Raw genomic sequence first — 27387 nt, 5'->3', positions numbered from 1 at the left:
ATGAACAGAGCTTTAACCAGGCTCTAACGATTAACGCACGAGTTTCATACTCATAACTGCTGCAAGATCTCTGCAATACTACAACATCAAAGCAAATAATAATAATAATAATCAAAGCGTGCTTGTGAGCCGAGTCCCTTTTTGATTTGTTCATTCAGGTGATTCGTTCAGAAAGAAACCTACGTCACCTTTCTAATTTTTTTTTTTTTTTTACTGTATTTTTTATTTTTTTAGCAGCTTGGATAACTTGTTAAAACACATCCTCACTCATCTTTATTCTGTAAACAGGGTCTCAAGGGGGCTGGAGCCTATCCCATGAGGCAAGGCGCACCCTGTTTTTGAAATGAATCAACAGTACAGTTGATTAATAGTTATGTGTTTTTCTTTGTTAAATAACACATTATTTAATTTAAAACTGTTTATTTTTTATTTTACATTGTGTGGTGTATCAACCCTCTGTGAATAAGCTATTTATATGAAATTGGAAAAGTATTAGAATGAATGAGTTAATATAAACCTGATTTGTGATTTGATTTAAAGCTCAACATCCTGTCAGAGCTGTAAGAAAATCTCAGGTTCGAGAATTCAGCAGTGCTGCACTTTAAAGAATCTTATGCACTATCTACTTAAATAAATATGGTAACAATATTGCACATATTATTTTTAAGCAGTTTTGAAGGCTTGATTTTTTTTTGGAAGAATTTCCCTATAATAAATCATGTAAAGTGTCTGTTAGCCAGACACTTGATGATTTTAACATTATTAGTGGAATAATCGTTTTTAGTTTAAGCAGATAAAACAAAATGTACTTGTATGTATTAAGGAAAATTACTTAATAATGTAAAAACCATTTTATAATAAAATGAATACATAATGCATTTTGGTGTTAACCATGCTTTGAATCCATGTTTCACTGGTATGAAAATATTAACACACTTTTGTAAAATAGTTTGTATAACATTTACAGCAGTTTTAAGATCTGTAGAACAATTTGTAAAACAGTTTGTAACTGACAAATCTATGTCATTGAAATTAACTGTTTAGCATTTTATGCTAACATCTTTTTTTGTGGGACTAGTCACATTCTGTATAAAAACCTGAGAGAACTTGTACAGTAAACCATTTCTAGGTTCATATCTTTGTAACATTGTAAAACACTAACTCCAATAAACTTGTTTTAGTGAACTGTGGAGACTGACACTGCAACAAACTCAAGTATGCTAATGGCAGACAGGATGTTTTCAGAAATGTTCACAATGTTTCATTTAATTTCATTTATATTGCTGACACTAGTGCAAGAGAGGAGCTTATTGAATAAATAAAAATAAAATGAAAAAATTACTAAGGGGCTTAACGTACCTCTTAACATTTTACACTGTTCATCTGTTCCTTCAAACTGGCGTCTGATCACCGCCATTGTTGAGATTCAAACCAAGGTGACTCAATTAAACCCGGATAATTGGACCAATTCTCTAAAAATAAATATGAAGCCTTTTTTCCTTAAAAAATTTGGCCTAAATGGTTCCTTAAATTAAAGGAGTGCCTAAAAATTGCACTAATTTCCTTAAAAAAAAAAAAGGTAAAATGTGTTTCTTAATTTTATTAGTGAAATGTTCTCAATATATAAGAAACACCAAAAACTAATATTTTAACGAAATATGCACCTTACTTTTAATGATTACATCTATTTTTTAATGAAAATACAAGCTAATGATTTATTTTTTACAGCATGAGTTATAAAATTAATTACACTTACACAAAGTGCTGTTAAACTAATTACTGCAAAAGTTCTATGCCTCAGAATGAATCATAATTGACTAAATTGTCTTATAGATTAACACAGCAATGCCTAAAATGCCCTGCCTTAAATTATCTGAAACTGTACTTTAACCTTTTTGGGTGATATCAACAAAATGCAAAACATTTTGTCTGCCAGTCTGGAAAAGCCCTGATGACAGAGACTACCAGTGCTGCTGTTGATTTATTTGTCTTTCATATACAGTAGAAATGGTTCATACGAATCTCCCTGTTCCTTTGAATTATGCAGTTCATAGACAGTTTGTAGGTGGGGATTAAAGTTTTCTATGGCATCCTTGGAAAGTGGTATTTGCCTAATCCTTGGTACTGCTCTTTAGAACAATTTAAGGCATTCTTAAGAAAAAAAAAGTTGACTTTTCTAATGTACATTCGCCTTAAGGTTACTTTAGGACCTTCCTACAGCCTACATGCGCCAATCTTATAAATATTTTTGTCTTAAGGTGGTCGTACGGCACTCATATGTGCAACTTATGGGAAGTAGTTGCTACACTTTCATAAATAAGTTTTACAGTTTTGTACTAATGAACAGACCATTGTCACTGGGGCAGTACCTTTCAAGGACACAGAATTATACCTTAATATAGAAAACAATCATTAAAATTTATTATCAGTGACTATTTAAATGTATCAAACGCATATGTTTGAACACTGCCTTAGATAACAGTAATATATTCTAAATTTTCTTTTTACTGTAAATCTTTTAGGTTTACAATAAAAAAAGTAACTACAGTAAATAAAACTACTATTAGCTAAAAAACCTTTTACAAAATACAATATACAATCACACTAAAATAGTATACAGTATATAAAATACAATTTTCCATCAACAATATAACAACAATTTAAACATTTTAATTTATTTTACCCACTTTGCACAAAATACCATTGCATCTGACATTGTATTTTTCAGTTGCTTATAAACATATGAATGGCTAAAGTCTGATGGCCACAAACCACATTCATAACATTTGTGTACAAGACTTCTGTGAGTTTTGGCTTCAAAATATTGTCTTGCCCACCCATTCAGAGAAAATAATATCTTCATTTACATTTTCTAAGACCCTCTTTGTTTAGAAGGCCATATGCAAGGAGGTGTGACTGATCATGAATAATGCTGTAATTCACATTAGAGAAGACATAATGACCCGCATAATGAGCTGCATATTGAGTCTTTCAATCAGGTACGTGACTGAGCGGGAAGTGCTAGAGAAAATAATTTGAGGACAAAAGAATCATGTGTTTTTGATTTGTAATTATTTCAGAATGTAGTTAACTGACAGGCAAAATAACTTAACATTTTAAAGATTAAAAAGCATACCCTTACACTCTATGCATACCCTACTTACTCATAATGAAAATGTCCAGGATTAAGCGGAAAAAGGAACACAGATAATCTAATACACAGACGGCACATTTATGACATAAATAGGGCCGTGCAAAAACATATATTCAAGATAAAACAGTGCAAACAGAAACAGTGCACGATGAAAAAATGATGAGCGTTAGGTTTGTAAACGGCCGCTCTTACAGCATATACACAGTCATACATCTTTGTGCCTCTCTTAAAAAGCACTTCCTGTTCAACTAAAGCTATAAGTGAACATCACATATGTACCTGGCATTTCCATGGTGTTTTTGCAGTTTGCAGGACCATATTCGATCAGCACCAGTTCAATTCCTTTGATTAAACCTACATCATGCTTGCCCTAAGCTCATATTTTTTTTGTGAGTAACGATAAGTGTGAATCGTCATTAAACAATAAGCATTAAAAAAAAAAGTCTTCACATTCTGATAACCTAATTTTCTGCCAGGTCTTGTGAGCTGTTGTGTGGTCTTGTGGTTCTTTTACACTTTACCACATAATTTTTTTTACAGCATTGCATAAGCATCTGTTTCTCTAGGGCTATACTTTGATACTTTTACTGTTGGATAAGATGTGCATTCCCAATTAGTCTTATTCATACAATATGTCAGCCAAAGGCACAAATTTTTCTACTCATCCTTTTTACTTTTTTTTGTGCACCATTTATGACATAAGGGTTTCGCTTTCTTATGTGCATCTCAAGTGCTCATTGTGCTTGCATCTAGAGATGAGAAAAATTGAGCAATGTAATATACAATACAATGGGATATATATTATCTGTGGCAGTAGGTATGGTGCATGCATGTGTTTTATCTATCATCGTACCATTTACTGAACTCACAGCTGAAGTGCATTCCATTCATACACATACAGTACAACAGGGATAATGCATCAGGCTATGTCACAGTGCTAATTTATGTCACAGTCCTAATTTATCACAAATCTGCCCCAATAGATTCACTGGGAAACATAAGATAACAAAATTTGAGTTTTATCATGCAAACTTGGAGAAAGCCACACACTTGGCTTTGTGAAGTTCTCTCGAGACGGCTTTCCTGATGTGCCCGCAGAGTTCAGGAATCTGCCACTTGATTTCACCAAGCCTTTCTTTATTCTGATCAGAGCATGATTTTTTTTAGTAGGATTTTTTTTTACTCACTCTCTCCCCATCAGGCTACATCACTTCAGTTCTGCCCCCTTTTCCTGCTTCTTCATCATTTTGTGCCATTCTCCCATCACTCCCTTCATTCTCTCTATCTTTGTGTGCTTCCTCAACCTCAAGCAGATATGTTTGTCATGTCTATTCTCACCTGTCAGTTTGCAATCAACGTTGTGATCCACATCACACAGTTCTCATTATGTTGATTATTCTAGAAAAGAATTTGCATCATGTATTTGTCTTCAGGCCAGTTGCTTGCGTTTTTTCAAGTCAGTTCAAACAAGTGTCCCCAAATGTGTGCCCTCCAGCCAATCTGGGGTGTAACAGCAGTTTGTTGGCCTGCTCCAGCTCTTCAGGTCTATGGTCTATGCACCAGGGTTTTTCCTTCCATCTGATCCTGCCAATTCGACCATGAGCATTATTCAGAGTCAAGTGGTTCCTCATCATCCTTCTGGGGCTCACTGCTGAGTCAATTGTCTGGCTTGATTGTCTTCTGTTTCTCTGATATGCGATGAGACAGGTGAGCTTTGGCCTGGTGTTTCTGCTTGTGTTTCAGAGCTGTATGATGGGGTTTGACAGTGGTCAGGAGCAGTAAGTTGTGGATGTCTTCGAGGTGGGCAACCATCCAGGTCAGGATCTGGCAAAACCAATACCCTCTCTTTTTTTGATGCACCTTGCACTTTTGGGTACTTCACAAATCCCTTACCTGTGTGACAGATCCAAGTCTAAATCTATCTCAGTCACTGTGAGAAAGTGCATTTCTTACCCAATTAATGGCTCTTTTACTTCTTAAAACATATAATTTCCTAACTACAAGATTTTAGTTCTTTTAATTGATCCCGCTGTTAAAGCAACTTGGTGAATCCCCAGTCCTCTCACACTTGATTGTCAATTGGGTGTCCGAGATGAAGGGAAAAGCCTTCAAGGCATCAGGTGATCAGGTGATCTTTCTCTAAGCTGTTTCATTTTATAAACAAACATGCTAACATAATTTCCACTCTGGCCTGTACATGATGTTCCTGCCTTTAAAATCATGACTTTCTATATCTGACTCAGACCAAATGTCTTCACCTTATCATTCATTAAGTGGCAACTACAATCAATTTGTTTCAGCAATGAATTCTTTTATTTATATAGATTATGTACTTTATTCTGAGGGGTGTTCAACTTAAAACAGTTGATTGTATGGAATAACAGACCACAGATAACACAAATATGAGATTAAATGGTTCTTTATATGATTCCCTGCTACACTAATACACTTAGGCAGACACCCTTATCCAGAGCGACTTACATATATATTTTTTTTTTATCTCGTTACACATCTAAGGGCCCAACAGTGGCAAATTGGTGGTTGTGGGGTTTGAACCTAGGATCTTCTGAACCATAGCCCAATGCCTTAACCACTGAGCTACCCCTGGCCCCACTTATCCCACCGTTTCACTAGTGTGTGGATACTATAAAGGTAAAAAGTTTTTATCAGTACGATGGAGCTATAATTGGACTCCCAGGACCTCCTTTAATGGGCCAAACATGTGGAAATGGCTTGGATCGAGGTCAGGACTTACAGGGAGGTGACCCAAAATTTCATTAAAAACTTAATGCTTGTAATGTTCAAGTGGTGTTGGTGTGTGTACAGTTCACTTCCACAAGTTGGTGACAAGCTAGTCATTGCTTTTCAAGGATCAGGCATTGTACAGATATATATATAGCCTATATATAAACTAAATTGTACCAATTTCTTTTGTACCATTAAGGAAATTATTTGTACCATGGGCAACCAAAATGTACCTTTTGTTTTATAAACTTGCTGGTAAATTATTGTACCTTAATCATACAAATCATGTCCTTGAAGGTACCACCCCAGTGACAAGCCCTTTTGTACCTTAATGGTGTCTAATGTGTTCCTGTGGGAACACATTGTTCTATAATGTGGGAACTATAAAAAAAAGTTATTTTCCTATTTAATAAGACATTTAGTCAATTTATTATCAGTGACTATGGAAATGTATCAAACGCATATGTTTGAACACTGCTTTATTACAGTAATATATTCTGGAAAAAAAATGGTTTACAAAAAAAATTAAGTACAGTAAATAAAACACTACTGTACTATTAATTACTGTAAAAAACCTTGCACAAAATACAATCACACTAAAATGGTATACAGTATATAAAATGCAATTTTATGAAAATGCAAAATACAATTTAAACATTTAAATTTATTTTTACCCACTTTTCACAAAATACCTTTGCATCTGACATTGTGGTTTCGTATTTTTTGAGGGTGTATCAACCCTCTATGAATAAGCTATTTATATGGAATTGGAAAAGTATTAGAATGAATGAGTTAATACAGTATAAACCTGATTCGTGATTTGATTTAAAGCACAAACTTCTGTTAAAGCTGTAAGAAAATCTCAGGTTTGAGAATTCAGCAGTGCTGGGGTAAGTTGGCACTGTTGCCGTTTGATTCTTTAGAGCAATTTAAGGCATTTTTGAGAAAAAGTTGACTTTTCTAATGTACATTCACCTTAAGATTGCTTCAGGACCTTCCTACAGCCTACAGTACATACAGTATGCCAATCTTATAAATATATTTGTCTTAAGGTGTTTGTACGACACTCATATGTGCAACTTACGGGACTCTCAAATAGTTGCTACACTTTCATAAATAAGGGTACAGTTTTGTACTAATGAAGGTACAGACCATTGTCACTGGGGCAGTACCTTTCAAGGACACGGAATTATACCTTAATATAGAAAAAACTCATTTGTACCAATTCTGTTTGTACCATAAAGAACATTATTTGTACCATGGGTGACCAAAATGTACCTTTTGTTTTATAAACTTGTTGGTAAATGATTGTACCTTAATCTTACAAATCATGTCCTTGAAGGTACCACCCCAGTGACAAGCCCTTTTGTACCTTAATGGTGTCTAATGTGTTCCTGTGGGAACACATTGTTCTATAATGTGGGAACTATAAAAAAAGTTATTTTCCTATTTAATAAGACATTTAATTAATTTATTATCAGTGACTATGAAAATGTATCAAACGCATATGTTTGAACACTGCTTTATTACAGTAATACTGTATATTCTGAAAAAAAAGTTCTTTCAGGTTTACAATTGAACAAATTAATAAAATTGTAAAGTAAATAAAACACCACTATTAGCTAAAAAAAACTTTCACAAAATACACTAAAATGGTATACAGTATATAAAATACAATTTTCCAAAAAAAATATAACTTTTCACAAACTGTTCACAATACAATTTAAACATTTACATTTATTTTACCCACTTTGCACAAAATACCATTGCATCATTATACTTATAAACATATGAATGGCTAAAGTCTGATGTGTAATTCAGCACAAACTGGGCTACAGTAATATGTTAACAGCATGTACAGTATGTACAAGTTTGTATTTTGGTGAAAATGACAGTTATGTGTGGTTATTGAAAACAACGACAAAAAAAGAAGTCACTAAAACCAGGCCACAAACCACATTCATAACATTTGTGTACAAGACTTCTGTGAGTTTTTGCTTCAAAATATTGTCTTGCCCACTCATTCAGAGAAAATAATATCTTCATTTACATTTTCTAAGACCCTCTTTGTTTAGAAGGCCATATGCAAGGAGGCGTGACTGATCATGAATAATGCTGTAATTCACATTAGAGAAGACATAATGACCCGCATAATGAGCTGCATATTGAGTCTTTCAATCAGGTACGTGACTGAGCGGGGAAGTGCTAGAGAAAATAATCTGAGGACAAAAGAATCATATTTTTTTTTATTTGTAGTTTATTCAAAATGTAGTTAACTGACAGGCAAAATAACTCAAAAATTAAAAAGCATACCCTTACACATTTAGGCATTTAGCATCTCATTACACATCTGAGCAGTTGAGGGTTAAGGGCCTTGCTCAAGGGACCAACAGTGGCAACTTGATGGTTGTGGGGTATGAACCTGGGATCTTCTGAACCGTAGTCCAATGCCTTAAGCACTGAGCTACCCCTGTCCCCCTATGCATAACCTACTCAGTTATAATGAAACGGAAACAGTGCACAATAAAAAATGATGAGTGTACTGTTAAAAGCCGCTCTTACAGCATTTATACAGTTATACATCCTTGTGCCTCTCTTGAAAAGCAATTCCTGTTCAACTAAAGCTATAAGTGAATGCAAAAAAAAGTGGAAGTGCATTTCCATGGTGTTTTTCCTGCTTACTGTACGCTGCTTTACAATGCACACAGACCCTGTAACCAGCAGCGGCAACATTCCTGTCACCCCAGGTCAGTCCATGTGCTGGTGATGCAGCAGTGATCTTTAACTTTGCCTTCTGTAAGAAGAAGAGTTACAGGGTTTAGAACTATACATCTATTCACAGTGATGTTTCTCATTTTTAAAAAACTGCATGAGGAACTAGAACCTAGTCTACATCTTTAGACTAGGTTTATGAAATAAGGGGTTTCCCTTTCTCATGTGCCTGCTGCTTAAGGTATACTGTTAAAATGCCGTTCAGGAAAGTGAATTCTTTGCATTCATAAGCAGCCTTCTAAACTTCTAAATAAAAAATTTTAGAATTGTCCTCTGCTTAAGTGAGGACAACAGGACCATAAATACTATCGGTCTAAAAGGCAGCCAGGCATACATCAACAATCTGTACCATTTTGTTTAGATTGTCTGTGTAGATACTGTACGTCTGTGTGTTTTTTTAGTTTTAGAGTCCAAAGTCAAACTGCCTTGGATGTGATTAAAAGGCTGTTAATTTATAATCAGTGCTTACTGAAATGTGCCTAGTAAGTAAACTCTTAGGGCAAAATCATACAGTATATACAGTATCTGCAAGTTTTCACATGTTTCTCCAAAGATGTACACTGTGCTTTCACTTAGACATTCATGATATTATTTTGCACTGATTCAGTGTTAAAAAAAAAAGAGGCACTGTCTTATTATACATAATAATATGTGTTAACTAGTCTTTTATCTTTATGTTACCAGTGGGTGAGTTTTTTACATAAAATCAAGCTTGACTAAAAGAATACAATGAATAACAGGTATTAGGAATACTTTCATAAGATAAAATTCATGAATATATTAAGAGGTGTCTGTAAATAATTTCACAAAAGCCTTGAAAAGGGGTGGATGACCTGGGAAAGGTCTATGTCCAAGGCCTGTTGTAGGAGAACGACGGTTTTTGGTTTTACGTAATGCCTACAGTCTAAAACAGACGGGTTGGGTGAGGAATTAATGTACTCACAACTTCTTAAAATTCACTTCAAATGTACAAAAAAATTTTTACAATTTATTTTTCTTCTTGTTCCCTTTAACATAAAATATAGTCAACACTCAGAAATGAAAACCAAAATGAATCAACAACCTGTAAAAACTTATAAAGAGGCTCGCTCCATGGAGGTGCCACCCTACCACACTGATAAAAGGATGAAAAAAAAAACGATACAAAATGCAGACAGAAACCAGGCAATACACTCTGTACTACACCTACAGTACATCAAAAGCCGAGTCTTTCCAGCTTCAATGACGCCTGCCACATCTGTCTTAAAAACTCAGTGCTGACTAGTTATTGACAGTCCTACCTACCAATGGGTGGACAGGTGAAAGGCTCCACCCATTAACAGTCCTGCCCACCCTCTCAAAGAAAGAGTGAGGGAAAGAAGTGAATAGCAACATTTGCATATCCAGGTGCTAAGACTTAGAGTAATATGGCAAGTAAAGCTGCAAATTCAAATTCAGAGAGATCACTGGCTCTGAAATGTTTTTATATATCTGAAGAATATGGATTTGCTCTTCGTGATCCTCTGGTATGTATATGTCATTTATATGCCATAGCTTCCCGCTGGTACAGCTATTTTTTTTCCTTTCTTTACAGAGCATTATGCTTATGTGAGAAATTGTACTGTAATTCATTAAATATACATACAGATTTGTGATCATCCTCAGCTGGAGCATCTAACACAACATCCATCATTCCGACATGCAAACCTTTCAAACTTGAACATGTTTATTTGGTGAATGAAGTGATGGCTTACAGACCCTGAATTTCTTTCTTCACCATAAGGTTGAGCTGCCGGTGTACTACCAGCCCTGGTTGGAGATCGCTGGACGTGTCAGTGAGCTTGTCTCTTCTCACTCCCTTCGATCATCTGTTCATGAGGTACTGAAGTACTGTGTGAAACTTCGCTTTCCTCTCACCCATAAGTGTGAGCTGAGTATTAGTAGAACTTTTAACTCAGTGCTGGTATAATAACCTTCAATTAGAAATTTCATCTAATGCAACGTGGATTTGTTTAAATTGAAAGGTATCCACAGCAGGTGTGTAAAATAAGGTGAGGGTGTATAAAATACCTGAACTGAGAGCCCAGTGTAATGCGCTAAAATCAAAATGTTGAGTAGAAGTCAGGTTATGAGCAGGTAATGTGTCAGATTATGTCACAGCATCATGCAAAACTGGCTGGACGCAAACAAACATCTGCACCAATCGATATTAATTAAAGAAGCTAAACTGAATATTTTTACTGGGATTAGTTCATATTTTTAGCACTGAAATAAAAACCGCAGAAGTGGTATAAGTGAATTTTAAGGTGATGGAGTCATTTTAAGACAAAACTTTATACTTCTTTAGTCAATCAATTTTTTCGGTTTCTCATGTGTGACTCACTCTCCGATTACCGAACAGGAAATGTATTTGAAGTACAACTTAGTGTGAACAAGGCCTAAGATACTCAACCTTACAAAATTTCAATTTACAATGCTTTCTTTGCATTAATCAGTTAGACAGAGAGTTCTGCTATGAAGCTATGAACCGGTCGACCAGCCAGCGACCAGAATTGGCTGGTTTTCAGTTTGATTGCCCGTGACCGGTGGTCAGCCAATCAGCCTCAGATATAAACGATTCTGTACTGAGCTCAGAAGCTTCCGAGTGGCACAACAGAAACACATTTTTAATAGCGTTGCATTTACAAAAATCACACTCGTTAAAAGCCTCCAATCTCCTTTTTTTAAAATTAAAGAATTACTCTCAAACTCACTCATTACACATGCTTACACCAGTCTCAAAACGTCGCAAGCACTAATTAGTCAAAAATTGCATGTTTTAGCACCCCCCTCTTTAAAATTATAGATATATTACTATTAAGACATAGTGACATTTAGAATTTTTTTTAACCAAAGCATATTTCAACCAAGATGGCATGGTGGCGTAGTGGTTAGCACTGTGGCCTTGCACCCCCAGGGTTGAGGTTTAGATTTTCTAACCCGGGTCTGCGTGCATGTGGTTTGCATGTCCTCCCATTGCTTGGTGGATTTCCTCTGGGTACTCTGGTTTCCTTCCACAGTCCAAAGGCATGCAGGTTAAGCTAATTGGCATTCCCAAATTGCCTGTCTAATTGGCATTTCCAAAATGAGGTGAGAATGTGTGTTTGTGAATGTTGACCGGCGGTCATACGAAATAAAAAATAAATACAATTGGTCTCCATGATCTCTACATGATCACCATTGGCCTTCATGTTCCCTACTTGGACTACAGAGGGTTCTGGATAGATGTATGGAAATTGCCCGCAGTATGTGTGCGTATGTGCGCCCTGGGATGGATTGCCACCCTGTCTAGCGTGTGCCCAAAGTCTCCTGGGATAGGCTCCCCAGGCAGGCAACCGAACAAAATGACAATAATGATATAATTACAATATCCCCGTAACTTCTGCATGTGGTGAGTTGTCTGCCATAAGAACTTAACAAATGCACAAAAAAGTATTCACCCTCCCTATGCCTTTCGACCTGTTCCAGTTGCTTTTTTTTGTGCTGTTCAACTTCTATTTTTTTAAATGCACTATTGTTGTTTAAAACCCAGATGCCTGTGTTGGATACGCACCTGCTGCATAGCCATCGGGAGCTCCGCCTGGCTCACCTGGCCCTGGGCGTCATCACTATGAGTTATGTATGGCAGGAAGGGGAGCAAGATAAAGTTAAGGTACTGGTTGTTATTTAAGTATGTGAAAAGTACTTCCGGCAGTGGAAAGAGTTCAAAACACTCTGGATTAACAGCTAATATGGCAATACTTCACGAGCATTCAAGTCACAAGTACAGCCCCAGAGTGGTGCAGTGGTCAAAGGCTCGCCCAATCATCTGGAGATTGCTAGTTCGATCCCCGGGTCATCTCAAGTTAGAGTAAATAGCCATATCATAGTAAACAATTTAATGTATAACTTTTACATGTAGTTTGTTGCTTTCCACCCCTGAATACTTTTATTACTATCATACCTAGAAAACTCTATAGAGAGCAATACAGTAAATCTGTCATAGTTGAGCATCTATAGTATACAGTATATGCTGTGTGCCTGTGTGTGTTAGGTTCTCCCGCGGAACCTAGCAGTACCGTTCTGGGAGGTATCTCAGAGGTTGGGTCTCCCACCGATCTTTACTCACGCTGATGGAGTCTTGGCCAACTGGAGGAGAAGAAATCCAGACGGGTATAATACTTCTATGTGCATAGCTGCCAATCTTTCAGAAAAGCTTGGAGTGAGATTAAAAAAATACAGACATTGTTTTTGCGCTCACACGCCCTTTGCACACACCCTGCCGTTTTGTCAACATTGCAGTTTTAAAGTCAAACAACAAAGATGAATGTGACTGTATGTATTCCGGTTGGTACAAGTGACATTTAAAATATTTATTCCCCGAAAAAAGAAGGAAATAGAGCCTATACCTTACCCAACAGAATTTTAAGCCCCGGACATAAGCGGTGTCATTGAGACAGAAGAAGAGGGGAAGAAACGGAAAAATCAAGATATCAAATATAAAGTGGCATTATGCTGCAGGTTTGATTGTAAATCTCTTTTTCTTTCTAATTAGATTCCCTCTATGCACGTCTGTTAGCCTTTGAGTGGCCTTAGGAATATAAAAACTGCTACACGCTTTCAGTCAATGCAACTATTTTAAAGTTACTGTAAAAATTAAACTGTAAAGTATAAAGTGTTTCCCTCTTTGAATAATCCTCTGTCACTGCCCTCACTCACTCGTTGATGCTCCAGCTGATGTGGAACTTTGTTAATTTGAATATCGATTTATTTATTTATTATGACTGTTCCAGTTATTATCCCTTCTTTATGCCTTGACACAACTGTAAATGCGTGTCCATTTCAACACTTGTATTCTTCACTTGTGTTAATGTTGGCAACATTGTATCTGACATACTGTAGTTTAGTCACACATGGAGTGCCTTGAAAAAGTATTCATACCTCTTATACTTTTCCATTCAACAACAAATGTAAATGTATTTTATAGGATTTTGTGACAGACCAACATAAAGTGGCACATAATTGTGAAGTGGAAGGAAAATGATTAATGGTTTTCAAATTGTTTTACAAACAAATATCTGAAAAGTGTGAAACCTTTAAAGGTCTGTTAGAGAACATTACTGACCATCATCATCATTATTATCATCATCATCATCATCATCATCATTATCAAGGAACACACCAGACTGGTCAGAGATAAAGTTGTGGAGAAGTTTAAAGCAGGATTAGGTTATAAGATAATATCCCAACATTTGAATACCCCATGCATCACTGTTTAAGCCATCATCTGAAAATGTAAAGAGCATGGCATGACTGCAAACCTACTAAGATGTGGCTGTCCACCTACAGTAAGGCCTGACAGGCTGGACAAGGAGAGCATTAATCAGAGAAGCAGCCAAGTGGCCCATTGTAACTTGGAGGAGGTGCAGAGATCCACAGCTCAGGTGGGAGAATCTACTATAAGTCGTGCACTCCACAAACCTGGCCTTTATGGAGGAGTAGCAAGAAGAAAGCCATTATTAAAAGAAGTCCTGTTTGCAGTTTGCGACAAGACATGTGAGAAACACAGCATGTTGAAGAAGGTGCTTTGGTCAGATGAGACTAAAATTGAACTTTTTGGCCTAAATGTTACGAGTGGCAAAAAAAACAACAACAACCCCAACCTAACACTGTGCATGGTGGCGGCAGCACCATGTTGTGGGGTTGCTTGTCTTCAGCAGGGACAGGGAGACTGGGCAGAGTTGATTGGAGAGTAGATGGAGCCGAATACAGGACAATCTTAGAAGGAAACCTATTAGACTCCAGTCAGTCCAGACCTAAATCCAAACGAGACTTGAAAATCGATGTTTATATACATGTATGCTCTCCATCCAATCTGACTGAGCTTGAGCTAGATGTGCAAAGCTGGTAGAGACATACCCCAAAAGACTTGCAATTATAGTATCTAGTAAAGGTGGTTCTACAATATTAACTCAAGGGAGCTAAATACAAATGCATGCCACACTTTTTAGATATTTATTTGTAAAAACCTTTTTTTACAATTATATAAAATGATTAAGTCCACAATTATGTGCTACGTTGTGTTGGTCTATCCCAATAAATTACAATATAATATATTTATAGCTTAGTGGCTGTAACTTGACAAAATGTGGAAAAGTTTAATGGGTACAAATACTTTTGCAAGGTAGTGTACATTGAGCTTTGAGAAATGAAACATATATGTATTATCTTGTATTATACTTGTATCATTCTGCTATAATTATAACACAATTTCTTGTCGTTTTATACAATATATGGATCCTTGCTGGTGTTTCCAGTCCACTGGACATGGAGTAAGTCAAACCATTACATTATTTCACCTTAAAAATAAATCCCTATTAAATTTTCAATCCAAGTTGCCCAGTAGAGGGAGACTTCTTCTTATGACAGCAGCATCTGAAAAGCAGCTCATGATACGAAGTCACTGACTATACATGTATATAGTACAATTGAAAGCGCTGAGTTTAGTTTTATTCTTAAATTTTTTTAATGATGTACAATCGCGCTAGCTGACAGACAGTCAATACCCATGTGTGTGTTGTTTCCTGGAAGGAATCTGGAGCTGCTGTATAGTATACCCGGTGGGGAAAGCGCAAGAGGTTTTTTCCTCGTCACTCTCCTGGTGGAACTGGCTGCAGTTCCTGCTCTCAAGGTCTTAATGAGAAAATTATAAATGAGTCTCAGTCTGATTTTCCAAGAATAATGCCATCATATTGTTCACTAAGGAGTTGTGTCCATAATACAGGCCATCCCCGAGGTCATCGGTGGTGTCTGTGATGGTGATGTGTCCGCTGTGACCCGCGGTCTTGATGTTGTCAGTCGTTCTATAGGTGACATAAAGGAGGCTCTTAAACTAATGCATGGTAAAGCTGATACATCGTTAACTTTTAAAACAAATCATAGAAACTGATTTACAGTTAAACACATTAGCCTTTCATTTCCTTTCTATTAATATTCCAGTATATGTGGATCCTTCTGTATTCTACAGCATTATGAGGATCTTTTTATCAGGGTAAGTAACTAATATTATTTTATTTAATTTCATCTATTACTTTAACATGTCTTTCAATGAGCCTGAGATCACTTACTCATTGTCTATACCACTTTATCCAGTATTCAAGGTCCCTGCAGGCCTGGTGCCTATCCCAGGAGACCTAGGGCACAAGACAGGGTGCCAATCCATCGCAGGCCACACACACTCACACTATGAGCAATTTGGGAATGCCAATTAGCCTAATCTTCCTGTTTTTAGATTGCAGTAGGAAACCCACCAAGCGAGAATCGAACCCAGACCCTAGAGGTGCAAGGTGACTGTGCTAACCACTAAGCCACCATGCCCACCCCCCAGCATGAAATCAATCTTTTTAAATAAGCTTTTGATATTCCATCCACCGTTTGGTGAACAAGACAAACATCTTTTGACTATTAATGGTGTGATATGTTTTTACACCATGCAGAATTGTCAATATAAAGTTTTCAGCCTGTTATTGCTGATGATGAGCATTTGGAGCGAGTACTCGAAGTCAGTCTTTTGGCGTTTTGCTAGTTCATTAGCCTCACCTGCATTTTATTAGCTGGCTTTTAATGAAAAGGTGAAAACTGTGGCAGTCTCACTGGGAAGGCTGCCAGCTTGTAAGCCTACTTTTTTTTAAGGGTTTGTGGTTATGATCTAAATCTCAGCATGATTCTGAATCATCCAACAAACCCGTCTACTGGATGTGTAGACCTACACTACTTTCATTTTCCACCTGCTTTTACTGTTACATTTGCTGCATTTTAACACGGTGCAAACATCTGCACTAGCCAGCTGGATAGCTTGTATTGTATTGAAAATGTACAGTGTTATGCTATTGTTTGTTGTTGCTGCATTGGCTTCCTTTTTTGGTTAACACCTACTTGCCCATGGCTTGCTTTTTTTTTTTTTTTTTAGGTACGCTGTAGAGTAGATATTCCATCCATGCATCTACTGTAGAAACCTCTGTAGTCCAACTAGGGACCGCGGAGGCCAATAATAACCATTATATGTACAGTATTCCCATTTGTACAAACGTTGTAGGACATCTCTGGTCAACATCCACATGCGCATTTACACACTATGGGTAATTTGGGAACGCCATTTAGCCTAATCTGCGTTAATGCATTTACGCTAGTCTATCCATACTGATCCTACTTGAACACCTAAATGGCGGTGCACGTTTCAGGTGGAAAGACAACCCGTCGATGACAGGGGGGCTTGTCTATGAGGGAGTTCAGACCGAACCGATGGAGTTCTCAGGAGGGAGTGCAGCGCAGAGCAGTCTGCTCCACTGCTTCGATGAGCTGCTCGGCGTTAAACATGAGGAACATAGTGGTGAGATAGAACTCCATAGCATTGCTTATAAAAGCTAAATATGCTTATATAATGCATATGCTATAATTCATAATTGTTTATTTGGTATGGGTGTTTATTTGGTAAGGATGTAATTAATTATTTTTGATTAGTATTTACAGAAGGAGTCTCCAGTGTCAGTCAGAAGTAATGATATTAGTGTTGTGGTCTCTTGTTAACATGACAATAAACATAGATAAACTGTATTCATAAACTATAAGTGATAGTAATATAAAATATGAAATACGAAACGTGATTATAAGGGGTGTTCATGTCAAACCAGGACTCGTTTTTTTTTTTGTGCAGTATAACAGAACACAGTTATAAGAGTAAAAACTCCCTTTATTTTTCTCTCTCTCCCTCTTTCTCTCTCTCCCTCTTTCTCTCTCTCTCTCTCTCTCTCTCTATATATATATATATATATATATATATATATATACAGTGAAACCTTGGATTGCGAGTAACACTGTTTGCGAGTGTTTCGCAAGACGAGTAAAGATTAAAAAAAATTTTGACTTGAACGAACAAGTCTTGGTTTACTAGTGCCGAGTATCATGTATCACGCATGCACGTCTTGTTTTCACGCCAAGCGTCATGTGATCATAACTGAGCCAATGTTTTTTCTCTCTCTTGTGCTGTGGAACTTTCAATCATCTCCCCTGCTGGGTCTTAGTGCGCGTCTCTTTCTGGTAAAATCAACATCCGTGCATGCGTGTACTATTTACTATAACATTGTGACCACGTGTGTGTTAGAGAGGTAAAAAAATCAATTTCTCTCTCTCAGCTCAAGGCTCAGTTTGCTCACTGTGTCTTTGTGTGCACGCGTCATTGAACACCGTGCCACACACACACACACACACACACACTCACGCTTACGCACGAAACACTTATCTGTCAGGATTTATTTTTACTTCTTTTAAAGGTAAAGTGCAGGTTAATTCGTTTTATTTTTACTTAATATTTTGTAATGAATAATTTGAGTTCCCATTACAGTGGAACCTCGGATTACGAGTAACGCTGTTTACGAGTGTTCCGGAAGACGAGCAAAGATTTTTAATAATTTTGGACTTAAAAAACGAGCGTTGTCGTGGTTTACGAGCTCCGAGTATCCTGTATAACGCATGCGCTTCTTGTTTTGACACCGAGCGTCGCGTCATCACAACAGAGCCAACGGTTTTTCTCTCTCTGGCGCTGCGAGTATCCATCTCCCCTGCTGGGTCTTAGTGCTCGTCTCATACTGGTACAGTATAATCAATCCGTGTGTGTGTGTTTCTTTCTCTTGCGCTGCAGAGTGTTTGTGTTATGTGTGTGCGCGCATAATTTGACACCGCCGGTTCACACACACACACACACACACACACACTCTCTCTCTCTCTCTCGCTTTTACTGTGTGTCAGTGTTTGAGTGTGTGTGTTATGTGTGTGTGTGTGTTTTTTTCTCTTGCGCTGCAGTGTGTGTTATGTGTGTGCGCGCGTAATTTGACACCGCGCAGGTTCGCACACACACTCTCGTTGTTAGTGTGTGTCAGTTTTTGAGTGTGTGTGTTATGTGTGCGCGTGTAATTTGACACCGTTGCCAATTTACACACACTCTCTCTCTCTCTCTTGCCTTTAATGTGTTTGTGTGTCAAATTACGCTCGCGCACACACATAACACACACTCAGCAGCGAAGGGGAAAGAAAAACACACACACACACACACACACACAAAGCGCCTGTGCGCATAAATGGAAACACTTATTGGTCGGGATTTATTTGTACTTTTTTAAAGGTAACATGCAGGTTAATTTGTTTTATTTTTATAATTGTTAATTATTTTTATGTATTTAGTTTTTTGGGCTGTGGAACAAATAATTTTAATTTCCATTATTTCTTATGGGAAAATGTGCTTTGATTTACGAGTGTTTTGAAAAACGATCCCGCTTCCGAAACGAATTATCCTCGTAATCCGAGGTTCCACTGTATTTCTTATGGGAATTCTTCGATTTGGTTTACAAGTGTTTTGGAATACGAGCCCGCTTCTGGAACAAATTATGCTTGTAATCCAAGGTTCCACTGTAGAATGTTTTCTCAGATCAGACTACCTGCTTTGAATCAAACGCTGGCCTCCCAGGAAGTCCTTTAACAACTCAAACATGTGGAAATGGCTTGGACAGTGGTACAGAGGATGTAGCAAAAACTCCCCAAAACTCGGCCCTCTTTAAAAGGCACCATTCAAATGTACTGCGGCTAGAAATCTCATCACCGTACTTTGCTGTAACTTCATGATAAGTCCCAGTTTAACTTGAACGCCCCTTGTATAACAGTGATCTTTAATTAAAAATAATATTTTCAATTGCAACTGAAAAATTGCTGTAATTTAAGTAAATTAAAGACTTATGGACGTGGCATTACTATAAACTGATCACCATACTACCATACTACCATGCCACTGATTATTTTCAGCATGCCTCCACATTGATATTTTCCTTACTTAGCATAGAGTTACGACAAATCATACTCTCAGTCGCATCTTGTCGCAATCTGTTTTTTAACAAACCTTTTCCACTCAGCGAACTTCCTGACCCGAATGCGAAGCTACATGCCCCCATCTCACAGATGCTTCATTGAGGAAATCTCTCGCGCTCCGTCCCTGAGGGCCTTCGTGCTAAACCAGGCCGACGAGCGTCTGACGGAGGCCTTCGATCACTGTGTGGCTCAGCTGGTTTTACTACGGAGTTACCACATCAGTGTTGTGTCACGCTTCATCACCGTCCCGGCGTCCCGAGCCAAACAGCTCCGCTCTGCAGGCCCGGCATCTTCCGAAGATCCCGATCCTGTGCAGAAAGCACCCTTGGCACTGGAAGAAAAAGGAACAGGCGGTACAGGGATCATGAGCTTCCTGAAATCTGTGAGGGACCGAACGAAAGAGGTTTGGATTTCAAAGACAGCGATGGAAGGGATGTGTAAGGATAAGGTGTAGGAACTCCAGGTGTAGGGGCTAATTTTTTATAAAAGGGTCATTAATCCAAACAAGTTATAGAAGCAGGTCAGACATGAGCCTGTGTGGTGTCCAGATCATAGTTAATTTTAAATTAATGTAGCTAAAAACATCCAGAAGATTAGATGATACTGGAATGGGATTAAAGCATTTCTTTACTTATTCTTTATTTCTTTCTGTAACAAAAATATTCTTCAGCAACCTTGTCGACAAAGCTCGAGGAGTTGATCATCAGTTGTTCTGACACTCTGCAGATAAATAAAGCATGCAATAAAAATCTCATGGGAACTTTCACAATACTCGAGAAATCAATTCCTTTGTCTGTTGCCAACAGCCTGCTTTATCTTAACCGAGAACGAAACATGTCAGACAATTTGACAACATCAATGAGAGTAACTCCTAATTGTCATGCAAACTTGGGGAAAAAAAAAAAAGAAGAAGTCACGTTTGCTTTTAATTCCTGCACCAGTAAAAATTTTTCTGGGTTTATAAACACGATGCACTTAATGCAGAGATTAAAGAAGCTCATTGGTGCATAAAACAGCATTACGGGCATGCTTTGTGTTTAAAATGCCATGGTTTCAGTCCAAACCATAATTTAAACCACTGGCACTGTTTTCCATTACATGCAACCGCTAATCTTTTTTTATTTCAACCCCATTCAAATGCAAAAATATGTACCCCCAAATTTGACTCGGAACGTGCCGATGACCATTTGACAGCTGGGAGATGCTCATGTTAGAAACCTCTTGTAATGTGGACCCTTTTTAGTTTTGCTCAGGGGGAAATAGAAAGGCATGGGTTGTTCATTTGGTGCTAATAAAGAGGCAATTTGCAATTATATCTTAGCGGAATGCAGAACGAAAACAAGACACATGGCACAGGGGACGATTTTATAAACTACCATGTGGAATGCATATGCCAGGTATTTTTAGCCTCTATTTTGCATATTAGACCTTATTCACACACGAAAAAAAAGGATCCACAGGTGAGGCTTTGCAGTACTATAAGTGTACGCTAGAGAGTGCTAAAGCTTGCTGCATGTTCGGAAGGACAGAAAAAAAGAAGAAGAGTGAAACCGAGACAGCAGTGATGCCCTTTGACCTGAATAATACCTTCTTCAGGACAGGCTCTCGAATTAATTCCCATCGGGGCGTCATTACAACAATACTGTGCTTGGCAGTGATTGCTTAGACAGCAGGGTGATGTATTATAGGCAGGGATCCTCATGCTGCGTCCCAATGCCATCATTACGTGTCATCTACCAACTTACCCTTAAGACTCTTCATGCACAATTTGGGAACATGTATATAATTCACCTGACGTTTGACAGGCCATGCTGTGTGTAACGTGACAGAAAACTGATGAATGTGAAGTCCAGGGTGTGGGACTTCCATCAGGGATGACTTTACAGTTTCCTCTGATGCAGAGCCGTGAAGATTTATTCAAAAGGCACACACACACACACATACGCACAAGGAGCTGGTTACACCCTTTTGCATACACTCATCTTTTCCACAGCAATCTCTGGAAGGGGAAAAAAGCAGAATAATCGTTTGATGTGCACGGTTTGGGCGACGTACTGTATACCCGTGATATATTATAAACAGGATCCGTATCTTATTGCTAGTGTTGTTATTGAAATTCATATAAAGCTGTTTACACAGTAAGCCATAGCACCAGCAGTGTCGCCAAGAATTCATTTCAGGCCCGAGAAGAGGAAATATGCATTTTGGGTGGATGCCAGACAGTAGTAAAAGCCGTGGTGGTGGTGTTCAGAATTTGATATGTAATTATTCGTGGCATGAGCCATCATCAATCAAGCTCGCCTTGTTAATGGGTAAAGGGAATAAAATCCCGTTCTGACAGTTCCGTGTGTGTGTGTGTGTGTGTGTGTGTATGTGTGTGTGTTGGGGGGTGGTTACATCTAAAATCAGATCTGCACTTTTTTACCTTCTCCTGTGCTTCATCAGCTGTCATTTTGTATAGCTTGCTGGCTAGCAGGTTTCAAACACAAGCCACATGCTTAGCGGTTACAGCTTTGGATTACAGATCGGAAGGTTATTAGTTTGATCCCCGTTACTGCCAAACTGCTACTTGAGGAAGACGATTAACTCTCATCCGCTTAGCCAAAACATGAAGAAGAGCATCTGCCAAATGATTAAAAGTAAGGATAATGTTAAAAATATACACTGCCTGGTAAAACAAAAACAAAGCAAAAATAAAACATCTGGATTGTGCTCTAATTGAGTTTGAAAAAATAAGTAGAGAAGCAGATGAAGCGATGTCAAGCAACATCATACAGTACGTACTGTAGTGGCCACTGTCAGGTCAATGACCTAAATGTACTGAGTGACCAGATTATCAAATCAATGCATTTTTTTCCTTTTTCCTGATGCACAGCCATATACGAGGCCTCAGGCTGGTGAGAATGGTCCTGGGAGCATGAGGAATCATTTTCACACATGAACTGGCCTTCACGCAGTCCTGACCCTAACCCTACTGAAAGTATTTGGGATGCCCTGGAGAGAACTTTATGGAGATCTTTTCTTTTCATTATGTGAAGTCCAGTCCCTGTACTCGAGCTGTTTCAGAGGGAATGTTTCTTGTTTGTTACAGTAAGCTTCAACCTGTGAATCATTCAAGCCATGAAAAAGACATCTAACTCAAGGCATGAATAACCCAGTGAGAAACAGGTGCAGATGATTATACTGGTGATGCTGAATGCTGAGTGGTTGGAACAGAAGAGAGGGGAAATGAGGTCGCTGCTGAGGTTGTTATTATAACAACCTATATTTTAATTGTATCTTTAGGCACTTTGCAGCCTTTTCGCAGCAAAACATTTGTTCCCACAGGTTTCATTTAATATACATGATTAATATGAAAAAAAATATATATGTGTGTCTGTGTGTGGGCGGGGGAGGGTATGGGGGAGAGGGATATGGTTGTAAATGGGAATAAATGTATTTATTATGGAAATATATATTATTACATACACCATTGTATTGAATTGTATATATACTTAGCAAAAAAAGAAACTGTTTTTACTTTCTGTGATATGTTACCCCACTCTTCCACCAAGGCACCTGCAAGTTCCTGGACATTTCTGGGGGAAATGGCCTTAGCCCTCACCCTGCGATCCAACAGGTCCCAGACGTGCTCAATGGGATTGAGATCCGGGCTCTTCGCTGGTCATGGCAGAACACTGACATTGCTGTCATGCAGAAACTCACGCACAGAACGAGCAGTATGGCTGGTGGCATTATCCTGCTGGAGGATCATGTCTGGATGAGCATGCATAAAGGGTACCACATGAGGGAGAAGGATGTCTTCCCTGTACGGCAAGGCATTGAGATTGCCTGCAATGACAACAAGCTCAGTCCGATGGTGATGTGATATACCGCCCCAGACCATGACGGACCCCCCACCTCCAAATCGATCCCGCTCCAGGGTACAGGCCTCGGTGTAACGCTCATTCCCTCGACGATAAACACGAATCCATCCATCACCCCTGGTGAGACAAAACCGTGACTCATCAGTGAAGAGCACTTTTTGCCACTCCTGTCTGGTCCAGCGAAGGTGGGTTTGTGCCCATAGGCGGCGTTGTTGCTGGTGATGTCTGGTAAGGACCTGCCTTACAACAGGCCTACAAGCCCTCAGTCCAGCCTCTCTCAACCTATTGCGGACAGTCTGAGCACTGATGGAGGGATTGTGTGTTCCTGGTGTGACTCGGGCAGTTGTTGTGGCCATCCTGTACCTGTCACGCAGGTGTGATATTCGGATGTACCGATCCTGTGCAGGCGTTGTTAAACGTGGTCTTCCACTGCGAGGATGATCAGCTGTCCTTCCTGTCTCCCTGTAGCGCCGACTTAGGCATCTCACAGTGCGGACATGGCGATTTATTGCCCTAGCCACATCAGCAGTCCTCATGCCTCCCTGCAGCATGCCTAATGCACGTTCACGCAGATGAGCAGGGACCCTGGGCATCTTTCTTTGGGTGTTTTTCACAGTCGGTAGACAAGTCTCTTTAGTGTCCTGCGTTTTTAGAACTGTGACCTTAAATGCCTACTTTCTGTAAGCTGTTAAGGTCTTAACGACCATTCCACAGGTGCATGTTAATTAATTGATTATGGTTAATTGAACATGCATGGAAAACATTGTTTAAACCATTTACAATGAAGATCTGTAAAGTTATTTGGATTTTTAAATATACACAGTCTCAGTTGAAATACACAGTCCTGAAAAAGGGACGTTTCTTTTTTTTGCTGAGTATATATATACATACTCACCAAAAGGATTATTAGGAACACCTGTTCAATTTCTCATTAATGCAATTACCTAATCAACCAATCACATGGCAGTTGCTTTAATGCATTTAGGGGTGTGGTCCTGGTCAAGACAATCTCCTGAACTCCAAACTGAATGTCAGAATGGGAAAGAAAGGTGATTTAAGCAATTTTGAGCGTGGCATGGTTGTTGGTGCCAGATGGGCCGCTCTGAGTATTTCACAATCTGCTCAGTTACTGGGATTTTCACGCTCAACCATTTCTAGGGTTTACAAAGAATGGTGTGAAAAGGGAAAAACATCCAGTATGCGGCAGTCCTGTGGGCCAAAATGCCTTGTTGATGCTAGAGGTCAGAGGAGAATGGGCCGACTGATTCAAGCTGATAGAAGAGCAACTTTGACTGAAATAACCACTCGTTACAACCGAGGTATGGAGCAAAGCATTTGTGAAGCCACAACACGCACAACCTTGAGGCGGATGGGCTACAACAGCAGAAGACCCCACCGAGTACCACTCATCTCCACTACAAATAGGAAAAAGAGGCTACAATTTGCACGAGCTCAGCAAAATTGGCCAGTTGAAGACTGGAAAAATGTTGCCTGGTCTAATGAGCCTCGATTTCTGTTGAGACATTCAAATGGTAGAGTCAGAATTTGGCGTAAACAGAATGAGAACATTGATCCATCATGCCTTGTTACCACTGTGCAGGCTGGTGGTGGTGGTGTAATAGTGTGGGGGATGTTTTCTTGGCACACTTTAGTCCCCTTAGTGCCAATTGGGCATCGTTTAAATGCCACGGGCTACCTGAGCATTGTTTCTGACCATGTCCATCCCTTTTTGACCACCATGTACCCATCCTCTGATGGCTACTTCCAGCAGGATAATGCACCATGTCACAAAGCTCGAATCATTTCAAATTGGTTTCTTGAACATGACAATGAGTTCACTGTACTAAAATGGCCCCCACAGTCACCAGATCTCAACCCAATAGAGCATCTTTGGGATGTGGTGGAACAGGAGCTTCATGCCCTGAATGTGCATCACACAAATCTGCATCAACTGCAAGATGCTATCCTATCAATATGGGCCAACATTTCTAAAGAATGCTTTCAGCACCTTATTGAATCAATGCCACGTAGAATTAAGGCAGTTCTGAAGGCGAAAGGGGGTCAAACACGGTATTAGTGGTGTTCCTAATAATGTAATAATGTAAGTTTGTCATTATTGTCATTTAAAAAAAACAATATTACTGTGCTAAAAAACAATATTGTCTGAAACACATTTAATCTACTGTATAATAAACTGCTATGTTTTTTAAGCACACTTATTTGGAACTGTTAAAATATACCAAGCTGTGTAAAATGGCAGATATTGTTATTATTAATAATATTTTAAGTATTATTATTTAACACACTGCCATCTTAGCCATCAGTTACATGACACTGATACAGAATAACATCCTGCTTTGGATACATGTGAAGAAGGAAAGGGGAATTGCCCTCAGGGAGCTGTTTCTCAGCACTGCTTATCTACAATCAGAATAGCCCTGTGTTGAACTCATGCACACACTTATCTATGTTGCATACACACTCGCACCCTCTGGCCCAGTGCCCTGTGGTGTGCTATCTAATGTATGTATGTATGACACAGATTATAAATATGTAAAATAATTATTAAAATGAGACCTAGTTCTCCCACTCTTCCTCCTTCCCATATCTTCTCATGTTATTGGATATAAATTATGAAACACCTTGCAGGCAAGCCAGAGCCCGAGGCTATATGGAAAGCACAGAGATAGCGACTTATCCAGGGACTCATGGCTTACAGACACACACACACACACTCTCTCGGCTGGAGGTCAGGTGCAATCAGATATAATGCAGTGCTGATCTCATATGAAAATTAATTTTGGCAACTCTTCCCAACCCTCACACCCAAACTGCCTACTTACAGAGCTTACAAGGGCTGATTGAAATGGTGGTGAGTTTGAATCCCAATCTTTCCTGTGAGCTCCTCTCCGTCAGCCCTGCATCTGCCAAATGAATAGATGTAACGATGTGGTTATGAGGTTTACAAGCCAAAAGGGAGTTGAGGGTCAAAGGAAGTATGAAAGCAAAGAGACATTAAGGTAGGTCTAAGGACAAACGCCATGTTCAACTTTCATTTATTTAATTACTAACGTCCTCTCCGGCCAAAGCAAATAAAGGCTTTTCCTTATTGCCCCAGCCTAACAACCCGCTTCCAAACAGCAGCATCACTAAGGATGTGCTCATTGTGTGAAGAAAAGCCTGCAAGTTTGTGAGAGGACTGGAACGGGCCCGAGAGCGGACATATGGGAACATGCACGTAGACGTATGTGTACAAACAATACAGAACGGTGTGTTCACACACACTGGGATCTGCATGTCTAGTAACCCTGCCTAGTACAGTACAATCCACCAAAAGTTCCTCCAAAAAACAATAGACCTTATTTATCAAGCTGCCTTTGAATACATTCATTTGTAAATCTTTCAAGCGGAAAACAATGGCTATTTTTTTTAAATACAGTAAGTTTGAAAAAAAAAAAAAACATTCATATCTGAAAAGGCCAATGCAGTGGTTGGGACACACCGTCCCGTCCCGTTTAATTATTGGGCTACATTTATTGTTAAGCAAAGAAAACAACTCAAGATATTTGAAATGACTGGAACTCAAATAAGAACCCTGCAACAAATATCAAAACCTGTTAGGATAGTGCTGGGCCATCAACTCTGTGGAAAAAAAAAACATGAATGGGGATCACTGGAGATCATGAATGGAGATCATACAGTAGCTACACTATATGGACAAAAATATTACCCCAAACCTGGTATGACATTGTATCCATACATATACAATTCATATACTTCAACATGAAGTTGGTCCCCCTTATATATGCAACTATAACAGCTTCCACTCTTCTTGGAAGGCTGTCCACAAGATTTTGTAGTCTGTGGGAATTCATGTCCACTCATTCTGTAGAGCATTTATGAGGTACAGACACTGATGTTGGACGAGAAGGCCCGGCT

The 27387-nt window shown here is 38.7% G+C and overlaps 1 protein-coding gene across 1 annotated transcript; it reads left to right on the top strand.

Annotated features, from left to right (window-relative positions):
* The first annotated feature begins 10066 nt into the window (after positions 1-10066).
* Positions 10067-20292, top strand: ido1 (indoleamine 2,3-dioxygenase 1). Its single transcript, XM_053504497.1, has 10 exons — positions 10067-10176; positions 10434-10529; positions 12222-12341; positions 12723-12841; positions 14986-15000; positions 15260-15359; positions 15453-15570; positions 15668-15719; positions 16909-17057; positions 19627-20292. Exons 1-10 carry the CDS (start codon positions 10078-10080, stop codon positions 20034-20036), a joined length of 1278 nt encoding a protein of 425 aa, XP_053360472.1. The 5' UTR covers positions 10067-10077; the 3' UTR covers positions 20037-20292.
* Positions 20293-27387: the final 7095 nt, after the last annotated feature.

The sequence above is a fragment of the Clarias gariepinus genome, chromosome 9 (genome assembly GCF_024256425.1).
Source record: "Clarias gariepinus isolate MV-2021 ecotype Netherlands chromosome 9, CGAR_prim_01v2, whole genome shotgun sequence".
NCBI classification, from domain to species: Eukaryota; Metazoa; Chordata; class Actinopteri; order Siluriformes; family Clariidae; genus Clarias; species Clarias gariepinus.
Note: the sequence above shows the minus strand (reverse complement) of the source record. Positions and strands in the feature narration are given on the sequence as shown.